The 21,289-nt window shown below is 34.6% G+C and overlaps 1 protein-coding gene across 1 annotated transcript in view; it reads right to left on the bottom strand.

The window, feature by feature from the left end:
• DACH2 (dachshund family transcription factor 2) overlaps window positions 1–21,289 on the bottom strand; it is an 813,312-nt gene that overhangs the window by 6,776 nt on the left and 785,247 nt on the right. The window contains exons 9-10 of the mRNA XM_047843260.1: window positions 1,899–2,047; window positions 1,626–1,773 (exon numbers count right to left, since the gene is read on the bottom strand). Of these exons, the coding sequence (XP_047699216.1) occupies window positions 1,626–1,773; window positions 1,899–2,047 (297 nt within the window). The remainder of the gene's footprint in view (window positions 1–1,625; window positions 1,774–1,898; window positions 2,048–21,289) is intronic.

Genomic DNA, 21,289 nt, shown 5'->3' with positions numbered 1-21,289 from the left:
TTTTAAATTTTCTGTGGTTTTTGAATAAACTAGTCTCTTTATCCATATCTGTGTATAATTTAATGGATACCCACAGTTGAAAAGTTAATTCTATTTGTGAACATTATTTCTCCATTCTCTCCCTTTTGTCTCCATCCGTACTTATGCTACCCTAGTTCAGTCCTCATCACCATTGCCTGGATGAGAGCAAACTCCTTTTACATACTTTCCTTGTTTCTAGTTTTACTTCATGCCCCCTCTAATATATTCCCAACACCAAAGTGGTCTAATTGAACACAGACCAAATCATCCCCTTGCTTATCTTTGTCTATTTCCCATCACCTATAGGACAAAATCCAAGTTAATCTTTTGCATGTTTAAAAAATGTCCTTCACAATTTAGCTTCTACACTCATATTTTTTAAGTTTATTTATTTATTTTGAGAGAGACAGAGAGAGACAGAGAGAGAGACAGAGAGAGAGAGAGAATGCACACACATATGAGTAGGGGAGGGGCAGAGAGAGAGAGAGGAGAGATTCTCTCAAGCAGGCTCTGCACTGTCAGTGCAGAACCCAATGTAGGGTTGATCCCACGAACCCTGAGATCATGACCTGAGCCAAAATCAAGAACCAGACACTTAACAGACTGAGCCACCCAGGTGCCCTAGCTTTTACCCTCATCTTTCTCCATCATCTCCCATCATTCACTTCATAAAATGCAGAGCCACAGTAATAACAAACTGTTTATAATTGCCCTTGTATGAGACTTCTTGCCTTCATGCCTATGCTCACTGATACCTCTGTCTAGAGACTCCAAATCACTCAGGCACTCTCATGCCCTTTCTTATCCTACTGATCTTCAAGACTCAGCTTCAAGTGTCAGTGTCAGGAAGCCTTCCTTAACCATTAACTCCCCCACCAAGCTGAACTAATTACCCCCTCTCTATATAACCATATATACTGTGCATCCTTGCTCTTGCATTTTGCCTTGAAATTAACGGTTGGTTGTACTATCCCTCTAAAATGTACATCTCTCAAGGACAGGGGCTGAGTTTTATTTATCTGAAATCTCCAGAATCTAGCACTGTCATTGGCAAAGAGTAAGCATTCCATCTATAAGAATTTATTTGATTATCTATATGCAGGGTATTTTATGAAATTACGAGAAAACTAAGAATATTCATGTTTTCCAAATCAGCTAGCCTGAAGTCGATCTAATTCATTATCTTTTATAATAAAGAGAAATAGTATAAATATCTTACCTTGTGGATTACACACAGTATTTGATTCTTAGCTTGTTATTTTTCAGTAGTTCTAAGCTATCCCTCAGAATATTTATAGTATTATTGAAAATATCTACAACAAGGGGCGCCTGGGTGGCTCAGTTGGTTAAACATCCAGCTGCGGCTTAGGTTAGGCTTAGGTCATGATCTCAGGGCTCGTGGGTTCGAGCCCCGTGTCGGGCTCTGTGCTGACAGCTCAGAACCTGGAGCCTGCTTCATGTTCTATGTCTCCCTCTCTCTCTGCACCTCCCCTGCTCATGCTATCTCTCTCTGTCTCTCAAAAATAAATAAATATTTAAAAAATTAAAAAAAGAAAATATCTGCAACAAAATATTTATTCTGTAATTGAACTTGTTAAACTTACTTCTGCTTTGAAGTTCAACTGCGAGTTGTCTTTCAAGGTTTTCTCTAATTTCTCTCTCTCTATAGAGCTCCATTCGCAGTTCCTTTTTTTCTTGTTGAATCTGCTTCTCCTGGATGTGAGCATTATCCAAAGCCATTTTCAGTAGGCCCTGTCAAAGTACAGAAAATGGCATGCAGTTCATCTTATCTGTTTTAGTTTCTCAAATATGAAATAATTTATGTAGATGCTAATGTCTTGTATTACATTTATTTTGTTTATAGAAATATTGTTGACCTGAATGTTGGTCAACAGAGTCTCCACAGAGGACAAACTATCAGCAAAAATGAATTGCCCAGGGAATCCAGGAGGTAATGTCTGTCCAGGAGTCAACTGGATCTTGTCCAAGGGTGACTTGATCATTGGAATTTGAAATGGTACCTCTTCTGCAAAACAAAAACAAAAACAAAGATAAACAAACAAATAAAAACCCCAAAATTATTATTGGAAGGTTCATGAATTAACAGCTAAAAATGTTCTGTTTCCTTTACTTCTAATAGCATCTTATAAAGATTTTCTTTCTAAAACTAAATTATGGCAAACTCATAATAGGAAGTCATATGTATTGAGAAACCAGCTGCCTGTAGTTTCTCAAAATAAATGTTTCAGTAAATAATCAGTGCAAATGAAGCAGCATTTACTGCCAAAGAGGCATGAGACTTGGAGAAAAATTATGATATGTTTATGAATGCCTATAAATTAAATAATCAGATCCTTCTTGTAATGCATACACTGCTTTTTTTTCATTTTCAAGTCTATTATCTCCATTCTTTAATAGCCGTACTGAAGTTTAATTTCCATACAATAAAATTCACCTATTTTAAGTGCACACTTCAAAGATTTTTAGTAAATTTACAGAGTTGTGGGACCATCATCACAAATCTATTTAGAACATCTTGATCACCCCCAAAATATCCCTTGTGCCCATTTACAGTTAATATACTTTCCCATCCTCATCCCCTGGCAACAACTAATGTACTTTCTGCCTCTATAGGATTGCCTCTTCTGGATGTTTTCCAAATAGAATTATATAATATGTAGTCATTTTGTCTGGCTTCTTTTATCATTATGTTTTCGAGGTTCATTCATGTAGTAGCATGTATCAGTGGTTTCTTCCTTTTTATTGCTGGAAAGTATTCCCTTACATGGATATATTGATTTTTGTTTAATTATTCACTAGTTGACATGCTTTTGGATTATTTCCAGTGTTACCTTTTATTTTGAAGAATATTACTTATGAAAAAATATCAGTTGTGGTGTGAAAACACAAATTATATCTTTTCTCCTTATTTTTATATTATCTTCTCCCACATTATCCTTACTTAATCAAGATTCTCTCTTAGCTTCAGGTAAAGAGACACCAATAGAATTGTTGTTTAATGAGATGTTTGGTTCTGGTTCCAGTAGGGACAGAAATATAGATTTATTATACAGTTAAATCTCATTTTTCAATTGCAAGAAGCCTATACATGTAGTGTGCAGAGCTTGAACCACACAGATTTCATAGTCATCATGGTTTGCTGATAGTGTGGAGCTTGATGCCAGGCTCGAACTTAGGAACTGTGGGATCATGACCTGAACCAAAATCAAGAGTCCAAGGCTTAACTGACTGAGCCACTCATGTGCCCCACTTCTGGAAATTTTTAATGGGACAGCATTATCTCTGAATAAGATGTTTTTATTAGAGATCACCTTTACAATTTTTTTACAACTTGTAATGTTCTAAAGTCTACAGGGATAAAAAGTGCTAAGCAATTATTTTATAGAATTAACACTGTCATATTATTTGAATCCAAAAATGTTATAAAAATCATTTTATTGGTTGTAAATAATTCAATAAAATGTATAAACTAGCCTGTTCATTTTCTTCTAATACAAGAAGGTATAATGAGCATATTCAGGTTTTTTTCATAAAACTTAAAAAATAACATTTTTATTATAAATGCATGATTTATGTGTTTTGTGCAACTCCCCTGATGTAAAATTAACCCTGACCCTTTTCCTTCCTTCCTTTCTTCCTCCCTTCCTCCCTTCCTTCCTTCCTTCCTTCCTTCTTTCCTTTCCCACTTCCCTCCTTGCCAGTGGAAGTTTTGCTAGAGGTGAAGTATTCCAGAAGGAGTTAGCACATTATCACAAATTCTGTGATGTATTTCAACTACAAGGTTTGAATATTTGAAATATGTCATTAAAAAACAATTCTGAAATATCTTTGGCAGCAGCTCTAATGCTTCTAAAGTACATTTCTCAACACCTAACCAAGGAATATTATGTTTTATTTGTATTGCTTAAAGTCTGTGTTTAGGTAGCATTTTGTCTTCTGCATGTGATTGCATTAAGTGGATAGAATAACTTCATAATGATTTATTGATAATAACTGGTGAGTTTATATACCATTGTATTGATGTCTAAAAATCTTAAAGTATGAATTTATGTAGCCTGGAAGATCTATTTTTACAAAATGAACTGCTACACGGTTAGAACATTGACATCCTACTGATTCAGAGATATGTTTCCTCTGAATAAATATTTTGTATCAAGGGAAGAGTTATTAAAATTAATGGATTCCTTGTTATGTATCACTCTATGCACATGGAAGCTCACTGGTGAGTATCTGAGGGATATTCTACAAACAAGATACCCAAAAAAGAAAGCAATATATTCAGTATGCATGAAACAAAATTATAATTACATTAAAATTGCCAGAAGTCTTATATTTGGAGATGAAATATATGCTATTAAATTGGCTGAAAGGAAAATTACTATTGACTATGAAGACAGGTTGCATGGTCTATGGTTTGTAATGTTGCTGTACAGTAGATTGAAGTTTCAAAATAGCATTATTCTCCTTTAAAGAGATGGACACAGTTGAATTAGGTGTTGCTTGCTGCAGTGAGGATCAAATGCAAAAAGAATCATGTTTCATCAGACCTGGTCAACATCAGGAAAATGAATAGAAATATAAGAGGTATGAAGGCAATGATTCATTTTGTTAATCTGGCCCAAGAGAAACACATAGAGACAGCACACAGATCTAAGCTTCTACCAAAAGACAAATAGGACACAGAACGTGGGAATTGGGATGACAGTGTAGCAGGGATCACATTGATTTTCAGCAGTAGTTTTCACACAGATGAGATAGCCCTGGACTCTATTTGGCCCACTGTTCATATCCTACCTGTCCCACAAGCAATACATTTCCTAGTCCTAGAAAAGGGCAGTAAAGAAGAAGGATTCTACTTATGATTAAGTTTCTGTGCTAACCAAACATGCTTTTTCAGACCAAGGTCACATTGCATGCTAAGGACCGTAATGGCCAAAAGCTAGTCAAAGTGTATTATGTTTTGCTGTATATTAGTGAAAAGTGTCAATTTGTCATGGTTTTTTCCCATTTAAATCATATATTACAAAAATGTGTAATAAATGCATTGGAAATATATTTCAATCTTGTAATAGGTTTTCACATCTGTATGACATCACCATTTTGCTCAGTTTGAATACATGCACTGTTATGTAGAAATTTATTCAGTAGCCTTGAGAAATCCTAACTGGCAATGAAATTTCATATGGACAAGTACTAGGACCATAGATTGTCAGTTAAATAAGAGCATCTCTTTGTAATCCAGGGAGAAAATGTTTTGACTGAGCACTTTAAAAGGCTTGTGTTCAAATTTTATATATTTAAACCTTTATAAACACACATTATGCAATAGTATAAACTAAAAGATAAAGAAAGGAAAACTGCTACCTAGCTGAGGACATAAGCAACCTCTTCATTTACGGAAGCAAAGTGGAGACCACTTTTATTGAGCCTGTTGGTCAAACTTGCCATACTTTGTAATAGCACTTGGGAATCCATTTGCAGAACCAGCTCTTAACTTTAATTTCTTCCTTAGGGCCCAGACAAATAGATGTAAAAAGTTGACAAGAACTTTATTTGTATAAAAAAAATAAAAACTCACAGTAAATTCACAGAATGAAAAAGTCCCCCTAAAAAATAAAGTCAAGGTTTCAAGAGACTTTCTATGTGAACATAGTGCTTATTTTCCCACTTTTTCATGGAGTTCAGTGTTTCCTCTTTCCTCTGGACTGAGGATTATAATACAGGATAAGAAAATGAACACCACTGGGATGCCTAGGTGGCTCAGTCAGTTAAATGGCTGATTTAAGCTCAGGTCATGATCTCGAGGTCTGTGAGTTCAAGCCCCACATCAGGCTCTGTGCTGATAGCTCAGAGCCTGGAGCCTGCTTCAGATTCTGTGTCTCCCTCTCTCTCTGCCCCTCCCCTGCTTTCTCTTTGTCTCTGTCTCTGTCTCTGTCTCTCTTTCTCTCAAAAATTATAAACATTAAAAATTTAATTAAAAAAAAGAAAAGAAACACCACTGACTCACTCAGCAGAGGAAAAATGCCGCCACCTGCCATCAGGTCATCAGTTTTTATTCTTTAACAAATAAATTATATTTCACAATTTCATTTGAGTGCTTTCCCCTAAATACATCTATCTCAAGAGACTTTCCTTTGTTGGTGCCATCAGTATTACATTTGGCACAAGCAAGACACCTTCTTCCCTCTTCCAAACTGAAGAACAATAACAATAAAATGACCAACTGCTGTGTAGTGATGTGACTTCCATTAATATAAAGAAGTGTTCTTTATTAAACAGTGTTCTGAGTTGAATTGTGATTCAAATGTTGCCATCATCAAATATGGAAAACTAAATCTTGATCCTCACATTATTATATTTCTTTAGAGTGAAGAAAAAAGAAATAATGCTGACAAATGAAAACAGAAAACTAGCAGCAAAAAAAATGAAGGGTTACCAGGCTGAAAAAGTGAGATACAATACTTCTGAAATTAGTATGGCCCTAGTTTGCTCTGGATCTTTGGATTAACAATTTGGCATAACAGATTCCTATATACATTATTAATTAGAAATAAATCACTTTTCAGATAAAATGTCATGCTAATAATAAATATTGTACACAGTGAGGGGTTGGAACAAGTATGATACCCAGTCCCTGTCATTTAGGAGCTGATACATTTTAAATAAATGTCAACAAGTTATAGAAGTAGATAATTAAGTGTAAAATCGTGTGACATAGGTTGTTAAGGGCCTCTCATGGGAGAGATTACTGTAGGGTGGATTAAGCACTTAAAATAATCCATTCATTATCTATCTGAAAAGTGTTCCCACTGTAATCAAAATACAGTCCCATGGACTTCCCCAAGATATTAGGTATGCCAACAATTTCCTTGCTCAAACTAGTGTTGAAAAACCTGGGTTAAACAATGATAAACAATTTTAATTAAAGCAAGGTTTAGCAGATAAATTACAGGGTGCTCAGTTAAATTTGAATTTCAGATAAACAGCAAATGATTTTTCAACATAAGTATGTCCAAAATATTCTATGGGACTTTGTTATACTAAAAAATAAATAATTCGCTGTTTATCTGAAATTCAAATTTCACTGGGTATGTTGTTTTCTTTTATTATTTGCTAAATCTATTAAGGCAGAACAACTCAGAGCCTTTAAAAAACTAGTGCTGGGGCACCTGGGTGGCTCAGTCAGTTAAGTGTCCAACTTCGGCTCAGGTCACGATCTCACGGTTTGTGGATTCGAGCCCCACATCAGGCTCTGTGCTGACAGCTTGGAGTCTGCCTCAGATTCTGTCTCTCCCTCTCTCTCTGCTCCTCCCCCACTTGCACTCTGTCTCTCTCTCAAAAATAAATAAACATTAATTTTTTAAAAGCTAGTTCTAAGTATTACTGTATATTACATGTTAATCCAGGCAGCTGAGAGTATAGTGATGAAGAGCAAGATACCAAAGCCTGGCTGTGTAGGTTTGAAACTCTGCTCTATAATTTGCAAGCCCCTGGGAAAGTTAACTTTTCTGTGCCTCAATTTCCTCATCTGTAAAATTAGGATAATAATATTTATCTCATAAAGTTGTTATAAAGATTAATGAGCTACTATTTGTAAAGTTGTAGAACAATCACAACCCAAATGAAATGCAAAATAAGAGTTTGTTAGATAAACTAAATGGCAATTGAAAATTCCCAGGAGTGGGAGAGGAGCCTATAGTAAAATATTTGACCAGCTAAACATCCATTAAGACCTTTTAAAACATGTGACAAGATCCTTTTTTAGGTAGTAGATGAGTCTCGTTTCACCCTAAATTAGGTCAGTATTACCTTCTCAGTTATCAAAGGTCTGAGGAGACTTCTTAAGTCAAGGTCAGTGGTTCTCAACTGAGAGTAATTTTTCAGCTCAAAGTACATTTGGTGATGGCTGGAGACATTTTTGCCAGTCAAAACTGAGGAAGTGTGGATGTGGTCCTGCCATCTTTCTGCACTTAACTTCTACTAGAATGTTTAATAAGCTTAATAAGATAATAATGTTAAATAAATGAATTAGAATTAACACAATACAAGGTATGTTTTAGAGTTAGTATGCATTTAATTTTGGGTGTCTGACTTCAGTTCTTTGCTCAAGTGGCACCTTATTAGTGAAATCTACTGAACATTGCAGTCTGCACCCTATTCTTACCCTCTTAACATGTTTTCTTTTTCATAGAATATTTATCACCATTTAATATACAATATAACTTACGCATTTACTATTTTTGTTACATATTGTATGTCACTACAATATATTCTTCATGAGAGTGGTAACTTTGTCTTAAAATTTTTCTCACTTGGTGTCTTCTCAGTATCTACAGTAGAAGCTATCCTGGGTCTACAATACATGTAATGACTTTGGATATGGAGACTGGTAATCTTAAAACTTGATGTAAGATTTCTAAACATCAGGTTGATTCCATTGTATCTTTCTATTCAAAATGACAAGATTGTACAAGAATATATCATTTAAAAATATAGTTATAAGTATATAGTCAAAGGAGGAATGGTGAGGTGGAGATAAAGAGTTTCTGGTCAAATCTCAGCCTTTCCAATAAAATCAGTGATTATTATACAGATGTGACAAACTGAAATTTTGCAATTTTGAAAAATACTTGATAGAGTTGTCATAAAGACATGTTATATACTGTATATTTATTGAACTTGTCTACATATCATAGTCCTTTGAGCAAAAAATAGTAAAATATAAATATTTCTGGCTCACACACAAACTTCCCTATCATCTTTGAGATGATGTATTATTGCATCAAAGATAAAGTGATCCTGACTATTTTTTTAAAGTAGATCTATATTTACTAGAGCCTAGAAATAAGTAAAAGTCTGAGGATCCAGCATGGAAAGAAACTTTTAAAAAATGTTTATTTTTGAGAGAAAGAAATAGAGCACGAGCTGGGAAGGGGCAGAGAGAGAGGGACACACAGAATCAGAAGCAGAATCCAGGCTCTGAACTGTCAGCACAGAACCCAATGAGGGGCTCGAACTCATGAACCCTAAGATCATGACCTGAGCCGAATTCGGATGCTCAACTGACTGAGCCACCCATGCACCCATAGAAACTTTATACATAGACCAAAATTTGCTCTAAAAACTGAAAGACAGACAAAAATTTCTAATATAAACAACCAAACAGTATCAGAGGCATGTGCAAGTCCCTTCTCCAGAAAACCACCTTGGCAACTTCTGTGATAAAGGCTGCAGAGAGGAGAACATTAACCGAGTGGGGAGTAATAATTTAACAGTCTGCGTCAGAAACTGACAAACAAGAGGCAGGCATGGGAAAAGAGCTAAAGTGGGAAGGAAGCTGATGGCTTGTTTTTTTTTTAAGTTTATTATTTTTTTTTATTTTGAGAGAGAGAGAGCCTAAGAGAGGGGGAGAGGCAGAGATGGAGGAAGAGAGAATCTGAAGCAGGCTTCACACTGATAGCACTGAGGGGCCCAATCTCAAGAACCATGAAATCAGAAAACAACTGAATGATCTACCCAGGCCCCCAGGAAGCTGATATTTTAAAGAGATATGTTCAGGGAAGATTGTGGGAAGGACATACATTTCCATCAATTAGCTGACCTTTCCACGTGATAATGTTTTATTATGCTGGCTTATCTTTAAAATGGCTTCAGGGTTTCAATATAACCCTGCTTTTACCCTTACTAGACCTTCAGTAATCTGGCTGACTGCAGAAGCTGTAAAGCATATTTCTCACTTTGTTTTTCTGCCGGGAAATGTGCAATCCTTTCCATCAACCAGGAAAGAGACCTCTCTTCTTAATCTGGCACAAATCAGGAAGATAAATTTATTGCTCTGACCTGGAATTGCTTGTACTAACTTTAAAATCACTGTTATTGTTTCTTTGCTGTGTGTGTGTGTGTGTGTGTGTGTGTGTGTGTTTACCTAGTTAACATATCTGAGTAGAGAGTATCAGTGGAAGGTACAAGGGAAGGGGATACTAATCCAGCATTTTAACAGCAATTGTTCTTAAACTTTATCATGCATCAGAATGTTCTGAAGGTGTTTTTTAAAAAGTTCCCAACTCCTGAAGTTTCTGATTCAGCAGGTCTAGGGTAGGGCCTGGCAACTTGAATTTCCGAGTACCTGATTGATAGTTGATATTGGTAGTTTGGGACCTCAGTTTGAGAAATCACTGGCCTATATAAAAGTCAGATTTTGCTACATTTAAAGATGATTAACATTGCCTCCTATGACAATATTTTTTAACTAGTCTGTACAATTTTAAGAAACTATTTCAAAATGATAACTACTTTTAAGTATATATTTTCACAGCTTTCATAATTGCATGAAATTAAAGACACATCAACTAGCCTTTTCTACAGACCTGTAGATTCTAAAAATCAATTTACATTGCAATGAAAAGAAATGTATAATGGAATCTATTTGTAAACATTGAATCAGGAAACAAAACAGTAAAAAATGTGAGTCTATACAGATAAAAGCAAAATTCTTTTCTAAGAATGAATTTAACATAAGGAATTGTTTAATAAGTAAAGCCACAGTTCTATGGATTAATTCTTAGATACTATTTCCTTCTATCCAAGAAAGGTGGAAAGTGGGTATTCTGGTAGGATTAAGATTAAAAATTAAAGATGATTCACAATCAGAATGACATTGTTGTTGAAAATGATGAGGGAGCATAAGGCAGTCTGAGGGCAAAGTACAAGCTAGCATATCACCCCCCCAGGCAGAATATGTGTGATATTCCTCAGACACTCCTGGCTGCCCAAGAACACAAGAAAGGGAAAAACAAATGGTTAACTAATAGAGATCAGTGTCAAGCAAGACATGAGTCTCCATCAGTTTACAAATATCTTAATAAAGTATAAGAAAAAAGGCAATCTTATCATTAGCTTAATCTCCAGAAGCCTATAGATTCAGTTTCCTGGAGCCCTAACGTCACCTTCCCCTCCATAATGATGTTGGGAACAAAGGCAAGAAGGAAATGGCAGGTTAAATTAAATTTCCTTATAACCTGCAGTGCATTGACAAATACTGGAGGAAAACAGGGAGTATAATATTTCTCCAGGAACTCCCTAATGTCCTAATGTTAATGCCTTACTAGAGGAAAAACCTTAGTTTGACAATAGCAAGGCCTCAGGTATCTTAGGAGTCCTCTTTAGCATATTAAAGTCCTTCTGGAAGCCTCCCTTTTGTTTTTACCTCCCTCCAACTCCATAGTATATAACCAATCATTCTTCACCATCCCAGTGCAGCTCTTTCTTCCCATGGGTTCTGTCCCCATGCTTGAATAAAATCACCTTTTTGCACCAAAGATGTCTTCAAGAATTATTTCTTGGCCATCAGCTCTGAACCCCACCATCACTCCAAAAACCCATCAAAAAACTTGGCAAGAAAGTCTATATAGCAGTTTATAATTTGTCACCTCCTATAAACTCAGTAATAAGGAATGAATAGATATAAAGGTTTGACATTTATAAAGATATCCTCACTAATAACTGCAATTATACCTATATATAATCTGTGTATTTTCATATTTTTTTATTTTACCACCATACTGATGGTAGAAAATTAAGAATATTTTCTCTCACAGACAAAAGTGCACATGCATGAATGAACACACACACACACACACACACACACATTGGTGAGACTATATGCTGATTGTTCTGTATTAGGTAAGAAATAAGAAATTGAGTCACTAAGGCACCATATTTTTGATAAAATTTTTTAATAAAATTATAAAATTTCCTAATAGACGAGTCTTTAAATCGTAATAGCAACATTGTTGTAAACCTAGCCAGTTCAAAATGATGCCAATTGATTAATTATTTTACAAAGCTTAATTTTTTAAAATAAATTTTAATAGGGCAAATACTGTAATTTTCAAATTTTTCTTTCTTGTGTAATGTAGGCATTAAGACCATAAAATCTGTTGCTTCTCCTCTGAAAATCTCTAAAGTTTTATCAAGGAAATAGTCATCTATCAGTAATGCTCCATTCAACAACTTTCACAAAATGCACAATCCTACATTTGGATGTTGTCTCTTGCCATGAGAACTTACATCATGCACTGAACAAGCTCTTTTTTGTTAAAATAGTAATACAAATAATAATAATAATAATAATGTAGAAGATACAGCTAAGGGGTGAGAGGTAAACATCATCAGTAGAACATATTAATGTGCCATTTTGTTTCCTGTTTTAACATTGCTCTTACTCATTTTCATTTCTACTTAGTTTGTAGGGCTTATTTTGATTTTCCTCTCTTCTATTTCAATACCCATAGCTAATTTAATGACTTATCAGAAACAGTGGGTACTTGGAGTGCATGATATCGTGGTATAAATTAAAATGAGTTTACAGACTTGTAAATTGAAAAGTGTGGTAGTGATTTCCTCCAATAACTTCATTAGATAATTAGAGTTTTCCTCTGTAACAAAGAGAAATAACTTCAAAAAATCTCAATCGGAAATTTCACAAATGCATCCAACTTTAATTTCAATGGTTATTCAAGGGTTAATCACCAAATGACCCCACTTTCTTATTTTAACTCTTTTTTTTCCCTCAAATGTATGAGTCAGCTATTCTACTCATAACACAATGAGTATGACTGGATTTCTCTGCATCTTGGGATGTTACATCTCTAAACCTCAATGTACCTATTTGTAAAATAGGATGAACCACCTCACAGAGTATTTGTGGGAGGTTTAAATTAGAAAACTATAGTGGAAGCACTTAGTACTGTACTTAGCTTTAGTAGATCCTCAGTAAAAATTAGCTGGATCTGAAGCTATGTTAGCTTCAGGATGTTTAAGAAAAAAAAACTGCATTGAATATACACTGATTTTCAGATTTTTCCATGAAATTTCTTATTAATTTCTTTTAGTAAATTGATTAAAGGACTTAGTTAATGTAGCAATTATTAAGGTTTTATAAGTATAGTATTTTGTTTATTTTATTTTATTTTTTAATTAAATTTATTGCCAAATTGGTTTCCATACAACACCCAGTACTCATCCTAACAGGTGCCCTCCTCAATGCCCATCACCCACTTTCCCCTCCCTCCCATACCCTATCAAACCTGTTTATTCTCAATTTTTTTTTAATTTTTTTTCAACGTTTACTTATTTTTGGGACAGAGAGAGACAGAGCATGAACGGGGGCGGGGCAGAGAGAGAGGGAGACACAGAATCGGAAACAGGCTCCAGGCTCTGAGCCATCAGCCCAGAGCCTGACGCGGGGCTCGAACTCACGGACCGCGAGATCGTGACCTGGCTGAAGTCGGACGCTTAACCGACTGAGCCACCCAGGCGCCCCTATTCTCAATTTTTAAGAGTCTCATGGTTTGGCTTCCTCCCTCTCTTTTTTTTTTCCTTCCCCTCCCCTATGGTCTTCTGTTAACTTTTTTAGGATCCACATAAGAGTGAAAACATATGGTATCTGGAACCTGAAAATGAGGCTTCTGTATACTTTAAATGTTTGGAAGGGCTGACAAAGTTTAAAAAGCTAAGAGGTGTGATCAGTAGAATTTTGCTAATCACAGAGTCCACATTCTAGGAAAAAGTGGGAAGATAACATGTACTGTAAGTATCCAGATAAGAAAGTATCCTCTAGGAAGTTGTAGCTGAGGAAATAAAGCAATATACACTATTATTCAAATTTAAATAGCATTATTTCATTGCTTTTACACTCATAGTTTTTCTTAAAACACCAGACTGTTTCAGAGACAGTGTTAGGTAAAGTTAGATGATTTCTTGGTTTATTAGTAAGTTCTCTCAAGAATCTGTAATACAGATTGTACTTGAGAATTTCTTGGTAATAGATTCCCCCTTTTGCCTAGAATGTGGGTTCTGTGATTAGCAAAATCCTACTGATCACACCTCATAGCTTTTTAAACTTTGTCAGCCCTTCCAAACATTTAAAGTATACAGAAGCCTCATTTTCAGGTCCCAGATATTTATTTCTCATTTACTTTTCAATGGAATAAAACTTGTTGTAAAGGACAATTCTGCTATTATGTCTTCCCTTGCTTAGACTTCAGAAATATCATATCCCATGCCATCCACTGAAGCCAAAAAGTATAGACACAACAGTAGTATTTTCACACATGTAAAATACTACTAAAAATAGAGATATAAAATAGGAATAAATTATGCAGGTCCACTTTAATAAAGAGTAGCCTTTGAACTGTATTTTTCTTGTGACACTGACATTCCTATTTGTATGTTGTGCATATACTTTCAAAGCTATACATCCCATTTAAATGGTATAGTTAGTTGTCTTTTTACAATACTGCTTGTGTCCAAGCAGATACAAAATTTGTAGAAAATGCATCCAGAGAGCCATAAAACTAGTGGAAAACGTATTTCTCCACAGTACTTTAGTACTTAGAAAAAGTCAATCACTGGGAAAAATGTTTTGCTATAAACATTAAAAGACTTAGAAACACAATGGCTTCCCACAGCACTTGTTTAAAATTTTTTAAGAGCTAGCATAGAACAGGTCTTCTTATATACTAAAGCTCAAATTCCTCCAATTTCCTCAATTTTTCACAGGACTTATTCTTGAAATTTAAAAAGATTTTAATTGCAATGCAATCACAAATTTGTATTATGACATTTACCAATATGAAGCCAGAAAATGCATTTCCCCCTCAACGTAGGTTTTACTCTTACTGCACAAGATATTGTTCGATGACTGTAACTTAGCAAAGAAAAATTAAAGTATACATACTTAATGTGCTATATATGTTTTGGTAAATTTCAAATAAGCCAGAATAGGGAAAAATGCCCTATGAGTTCCTCATGGTAGAATAGATTAGAATTTAAATTAGAAGCAAAGACAGCCAAATCCTGAATTCAGAATTTCTAGAGTTAAAATTTGGGGATAATTACTTTTGTTTTATGCTTTTTTGATTTCTTAGAAAGTTTTAGCAATTAATTAAGTTCTTCACTGTTATCTATTGCATTCTATTCAGTCCTCATGAATTTGATTTCTATATTTGTGAATGGGAAGTATGTGTGTGTGTGTATTCTCTCCTACAATTCAAGATAACATGAAAGGGTACTTTCCACTTCCTTGTTTTACATCAAAAAGTTTATTCTTTTTTAAGCATTTAAATAATCAATTTTATTAACTAGCACCTTTCTTCAAAACTACTGGTGGTTCCCAATTGTCCTTCCAAACAAATACAAATATGATCATGAAATGTAAAGCCTCTACCAATTAGTTTTTATCCAGCTATCTTTTTTCAGTTATGTTATGTCTGGCAAAATATTGAAGCATCTTAAACACCTCATAAATAATCATTCTTCCAGGTCTCTTAAAGATGTCCACACTATTGAAGAAAGAAAAGTTACAGTACAATTTTGTTTTTCTTTGAAAGGGAAAGAATAACTAAAGTCTATTTTAGTCTGTGTTTTCCCCTTAGCTCCAGTTTGCACTTTCTACTTTCCACTAGACACTTTCACCAAGATATTCTATCATGACATGAAACTATTCAGAAAGCAAACCTATTACTTTATTAAGATCACTTACAGTCCAACCATAGGCTTAAACCAAATGTGACTTCATATCATGATTCTTATTCATTTTTACCATCTCTTATCAAGGCTTGAATCATCCTACTCATTTAGACTCTTCTTTCTCTTTTGTCTCTCTCATCACATCTAATCTGTAAACAGGTCCTCTTAATACTACCTTTAAAATATCTTCTGTTTCTTTTTTTTTAATATCAAATTTATTGTCAAATTGGTTTCCATACAACACCCAGTGTTCATCCCAAAAGGTGCCCTCCTTAATGCCCACCACCCACCCTCCCCTCTCTCCCACCCCCTATCAACCCTCAGTTGGTTCTCAGTTTTTAAGAGTCTCTTATGCTTTGGCTCTCTCCATCTCTAACCTCTTTTTTTTTCTTCATCCCCTCCCCCATGGTCTTCTGATAAGTTTCTCAGGATCCACATAAGAGTGAAAACATATGGTATCTGCCTTTCTCTGTATGACTTATTTCACTTAGCATAACACTCTCCAGTTCCATCCACGTTGCTACCTGTTTCAACCACCTCACACTTGGATAGTTAGCTGAGTCTATAGCTTTGGTCTTTCCCTCTGCTATGCCATTTTGGACACTAACACTAGATTAAATTGCCCCAAATTAATTTTATCCCCTGTGAACAAACCAATAGGCTTTTGGGAGCCTCAATAGTTTTACCCTACCTTTTGTGCTTCATCTACAAATACCCCTACAAAAATTTCAGCTGTAATCAACCTGTTTAACTCCCTGTTGCCTACTACTCTTAAAGCGTTCTCATTTCTATAATTTTTCTTCAACACATATCTAGAATATTAACCTATCCCCTCCACATTTCTAAATATTATCAGCATTTAATATCTTAAATTAAGGTCTGCCATTAAGGCTTTTCCAGACTACCTCAGCCTATAATAACCTTCCACTTCTCTTAGTTAATTTTCAAAACCACACATAGAGAAACCAAAATACATCTACCTATGTCTCTCACAGTGTTATTTTCAGCTTTTATTAGTAATTGAATATTTATATATTAATTCCTTAAGTCCCAATTTAGACATTAAGTAATTTGAGAGTAAGGAATATTGTCTATTTATTGTTCTCTTATTTTCTGCAGAAACTACTATGCACACTGTTCATTCAATACATATTTGTAGTTTGATTTCTAAATTACATAGGATGGGAAACAATAAGAAAATTTAAAGAGGTTAAGGCTATCTAGAGAGCATACATGAAGACTTAGAATGCAGAAGCAGGAAAGTAAATAGATTTTTTAGGCTCTGAATCTTTGGAAACTTCCCATGATCCCCAAATTAAGGAAAGAACACTCAACAGGATAACATCTATTTTGTGGTTTGAATGAGATTATTACAACTTGTTGACATGTCTTGGTCAGAAAGTCAATAATGGAGACAGGATTTTGAGGTATTGATTCAATCCTAAACAAATGACAATTTCCTAAATCCAAACTGAATAGGTGTTTTGGGGTAGAAAAGAAAGTGTATGATTTCCCTAGCATTACTTAATATTTCTGTAAGCAACATTTTATGCTTGATAGGAACTAGGTTCTTGTTCTCTAATAGTTGATTACATAAGTGCTTTTCATCCTTAATAACAACATGCTATTTACAATTTAAACTCGAGTTTTTCTTCAATTCAACATCTAACATTTTGAAAAAGTGAAATTTCATGTGGATTCTAAGCCCTTTTGTATTTGTTCTTTATTATGTACAAAAAATATATAATTTGATCTTGAATACTACACTCTTAAGAGACTAATAATCATAGTAGTTTGCAACTTAAGCTGTGTCTATGCACACAACTATTTTGATCCCTTTCACTGAACTGATTTGGTATTAAACATTTAGTAAATTGAAAGAAAAAGAAACCACTCAATTATCTTACAGAGTTGACTTGTTTTCAGATTGAATTGATTGTCCGATTCAATTCAAAAAATAATATTTATTTATTTTTGAAACAGGAATATAGTGTGAGCAGTGGACGGGCAGAGAGGGAGACACAGAATCCAAAGCAAACTCCAGGCTCTGAGCTATAGCACAGAGCCTGATGTGGGGCTCGAACTCACGAACGGGAGATCATGACCTGAGCTGAAATCAGGTACTTAACCAACTGAGCCACCCAGGCACCCCTTCCAATTCAATTTTAATGACCAACCTGTGTGTGCATGTGCGTGTGTGATGGAATCAAGTGCATATAACCCTTAAAACCCTCCTCTTCATTTCTACCTAGAAATAAAGTACACAGTGAAATATTCTCTCTATACAAAATGAAAGAATTTCTATAGTACCTAAGCATTATTCTAAATGGAATTACAACTGGGAAATTAATTCAATATTGTTTCCTTCGGTTGATTTCATTCCTCTATTTTTGTTAAATTACATCATTTCTGAAATAGGTGACATCTATTTCTAATACCTTAAGAAAAAGGTAGGTTTATAAATCCTTTGGCATTGTATCTTATATGCAGAAGAAAATGTTATTTCTATGCTGCAATAGCTTTATATACAAACAAGTCATTTACACATAAATGTATAATATTTAACTCCCTTTTGTCTCATATTTCCTTTCAGTGTTGTGCAGATAGCAGTATCTTAAACCTATTCAAATTCATTTAGAAGAACCAGGATAGACAGAGCTATATGCTGTAATTTGGAGTTTAATAGGTATTAGACATTTTTTTACACTTTTTGAATAAACACAATGTTTTTTATTGTAATTGAAGATAATTAAAAAAATAGAGATGTTGGAGTGCATGGTTGGTTCGTCTGACTTTGGCTAAGGGCATGTTCTCAAAGTTCATGGGTTCGAGCCTTGCGTTGAGCTCTGCCTTGGCAGTACAGAGTCTGCTGTAGATTCCCTGTCTCCCTCTCTCTTTGCCCCTCCCCTGTTTATGCTCAAGTGCTCCCCACTCCCTGTCACTCTCTTGCACACACACACACACACACAGTCCCTCCCTCTCTCTCTCTCTCTCTCAAAAATAAATAAATAAATAAATAAATAAATAAAACTAAAAAAATAGAGATATGTTTTCCAAATTATATGTAGCATTTGAAATCGGCTCCATCTGTTGTTTTCACAATTAAAAAAATAATACCAGATAAAATCTTTTGGGTTTCTACAGTTTTCAAGAGGTTGTTACTACCTAAAAGTTAGGGGAAATGTACCTGTGTTAACTATGCAGACAAGACAAAATCCAAATTGTCAACCACCCTTTTAAGACCTAACCTACTATGAAGTACTTGAAGATGGAAAGCTTTACGAAAATATCCATCAGAGATAAGGTAGTTCTCGACTTTTATGATGAAGATAAAATTACCTCATGGGAGCCACTGTCCTATTCCATTACACAAACCACAGAGAAACCTCTAAAATTTAACCATTTTCAATAACAATAACAACTATATTCTTATTTTGTGAAACACTAATCATGATTACACATATTTTTACATGTATGATAAAAATGATCGAGTTATATAAATTGAGAATAAATATTTGGCCTAGAAAACAACCCTTAAGTATAAATAAATCCTCAAATGTAGATATATGGAATCTTTTTGAAAAGACATCTCAAAGTTCTCACAAGTTGGAAGGCTAGCCACACATGAAAGGACAAGTCAGAGATGGGTAAGTGTAATTAGATGTACCTTAAGAGTAGAGCCAGCCTATGTTAAAAAATGAGTAACTGCTATATATTCTTAGAATATCATTCAATTTTAATCACGTAGGTGTTTATCAAGAGGTGAAAAATCAAAGGAGAATTTTAAAGTGATTCTCCAGTGACTTAAAACATAAAGTGATTCTCCAGTGTCTTAAACGTGCCTTCTGTGTAATACAAATATAAATTTCCTTGTACTGTCTGACTTTTTTTGAGCTATTCTCTCCTCACCTCTGTAATACAAGCATTGGTAAGAGGGAGTCCATTAAGTAAGGGGAAAAGGAAATCCCTATTAGCTTAATGTATGGGCATTATTAATTAAAATAAAGAAACGGAGAACATGAAAATGGGAAAGTGGTATAATTAAAAAAATTGCATGTCATTGTAGTTCAACAATTGTCCTAAGGCTTATGACATGTAAAAACAAATTTAATTCCATTGAATGAGGTCTCAACAGCTATGCACTTGAAAACAAAAAAATACTATTTTCTCTGTATCACATCATAGCCTGTGTATCTATATTTGTTTTCCCTATAAAATAAACTCTAACTTCTTTCCTAGCCCTAGCAGAGCAAAATAAAACTTTAAATTTTCACTCTAAAGTGTCAAAACACATTTTTTCTCCATTTAATCCTCTAGACATATGTTTCTTTCTATGCTGGCACTAAATTTTACTGGTATTGTTTAAAGATTTATTTTTCAACCCCTCATTAAAGGCAATGATGATGAAATAAATTTATTTCTGCAGGAAAATGTGATCTACTAAATTAGTCTTAAATTTGTTCACAGCTCGTTTGTTAAGCAAAAAAATGTTTCCAAATCCAATAGCAACAATGTTGTGTCATAATTGGCACATGAAATACTGAGAGAAGAATGTTAGAGAGAAAATGTTAGAAGTATTTATAAGTGGTAAATAAATAATTAACCAACACTATTGTGAACATTCTAGATGCTAACTTTTTATCAAAAATCAATAAGAATTTTCATCACACTGATTTGGACATGCTGTTTCCATCCACATCTTCATCCATTAGTTTGAGTAATTAGTTTGGCTGCTTCCTTATCATGATGAAAACCATGACACCAACGCTAACTGCTGGTGGCTTGGTCCCTGCAAGTTACTGATGTATCAGCTATGATGTCATTACCAAACATTCACAACCTAATGGGCAGCAGCTTGTTCTTTAGGTACATACATGCATGTGCATCTCCACTGTCCTACTTACTCTTCCAGAAACTTCTGATATTTCTCTCTGCTCCAGTTTGAAGGGAGAGAAAAGAGCCTAGATGCATATTTTGTTCATTTCAAATCTGCCACCCCACTTCTAAGTGATTGCTTATCTGCCTCTCTTCCTTTCTGCATTCTCTCTCCTACACCTCCCCCAAACCCACAACCTAAGTATATGTGGTAGTCTGGTGTTAGAGAGTAATTAATGGTCTATTTTCGTTATGGAAAGAAGGAGAGGAATTCAAACTTCTCTCCATGGCTCCTCCTATATATTTCTATAAATATTTGCTTCTTATGACACCAGTTTCCTTCTTACATTTTATAGAAAATAATCATTGAAAGAATTGTCTATGTTTGCAGTAGCCAATTCTCTTGCAAACTTACTTCAATTCAGCTTTTACTCCCGCCTGTCCACAGACACTACTCTTTTAAAAGTGGCCAATATTTACATTGCTATATCCAGGAATCAATTATTAACCCCAATCTTACTTCACTTAGCAGCTATTGACATAATCATGCCATTAAATTATGTGTGTCATTTGAATTCTGAGATACCCCTCTCTTAGTTTTCTTCCTACTTCATTTACTGTTCCTTCTGAATTTCCTTCACAAGTTCCTCTTGTCTCCAAGACCTATTTTGGATGACAGGAAGGCTCAGTCTTTAGGCCTGTCCTATATGTAATCACTCCTTTACATTCCAAGAGCACCTTTAACACTGCTTTGCACACATTGTACATTCACAATGATTATTTGTTGATTATATTTTACTCCATTCTGCTTTGTACATGGTAATAATATAATAAGGTTGAT

This window comes from Prionailurus viverrinus, chromosome X, assembly GCF_022837055.1.
Source record: "Prionailurus viverrinus isolate Anna chromosome X, UM_Priviv_1.0, whole genome shotgun sequence".
Lineage (NCBI taxonomy): Eukaryota > Metazoa > Chordata > Mammalia > Carnivora > Felidae > Prionailurus > Prionailurus viverrinus.
The sequence above is the reverse complement of the archived record's forward strand: the minus strand, read 5'-3'. Positions and strand labels throughout refer to the sequence as shown.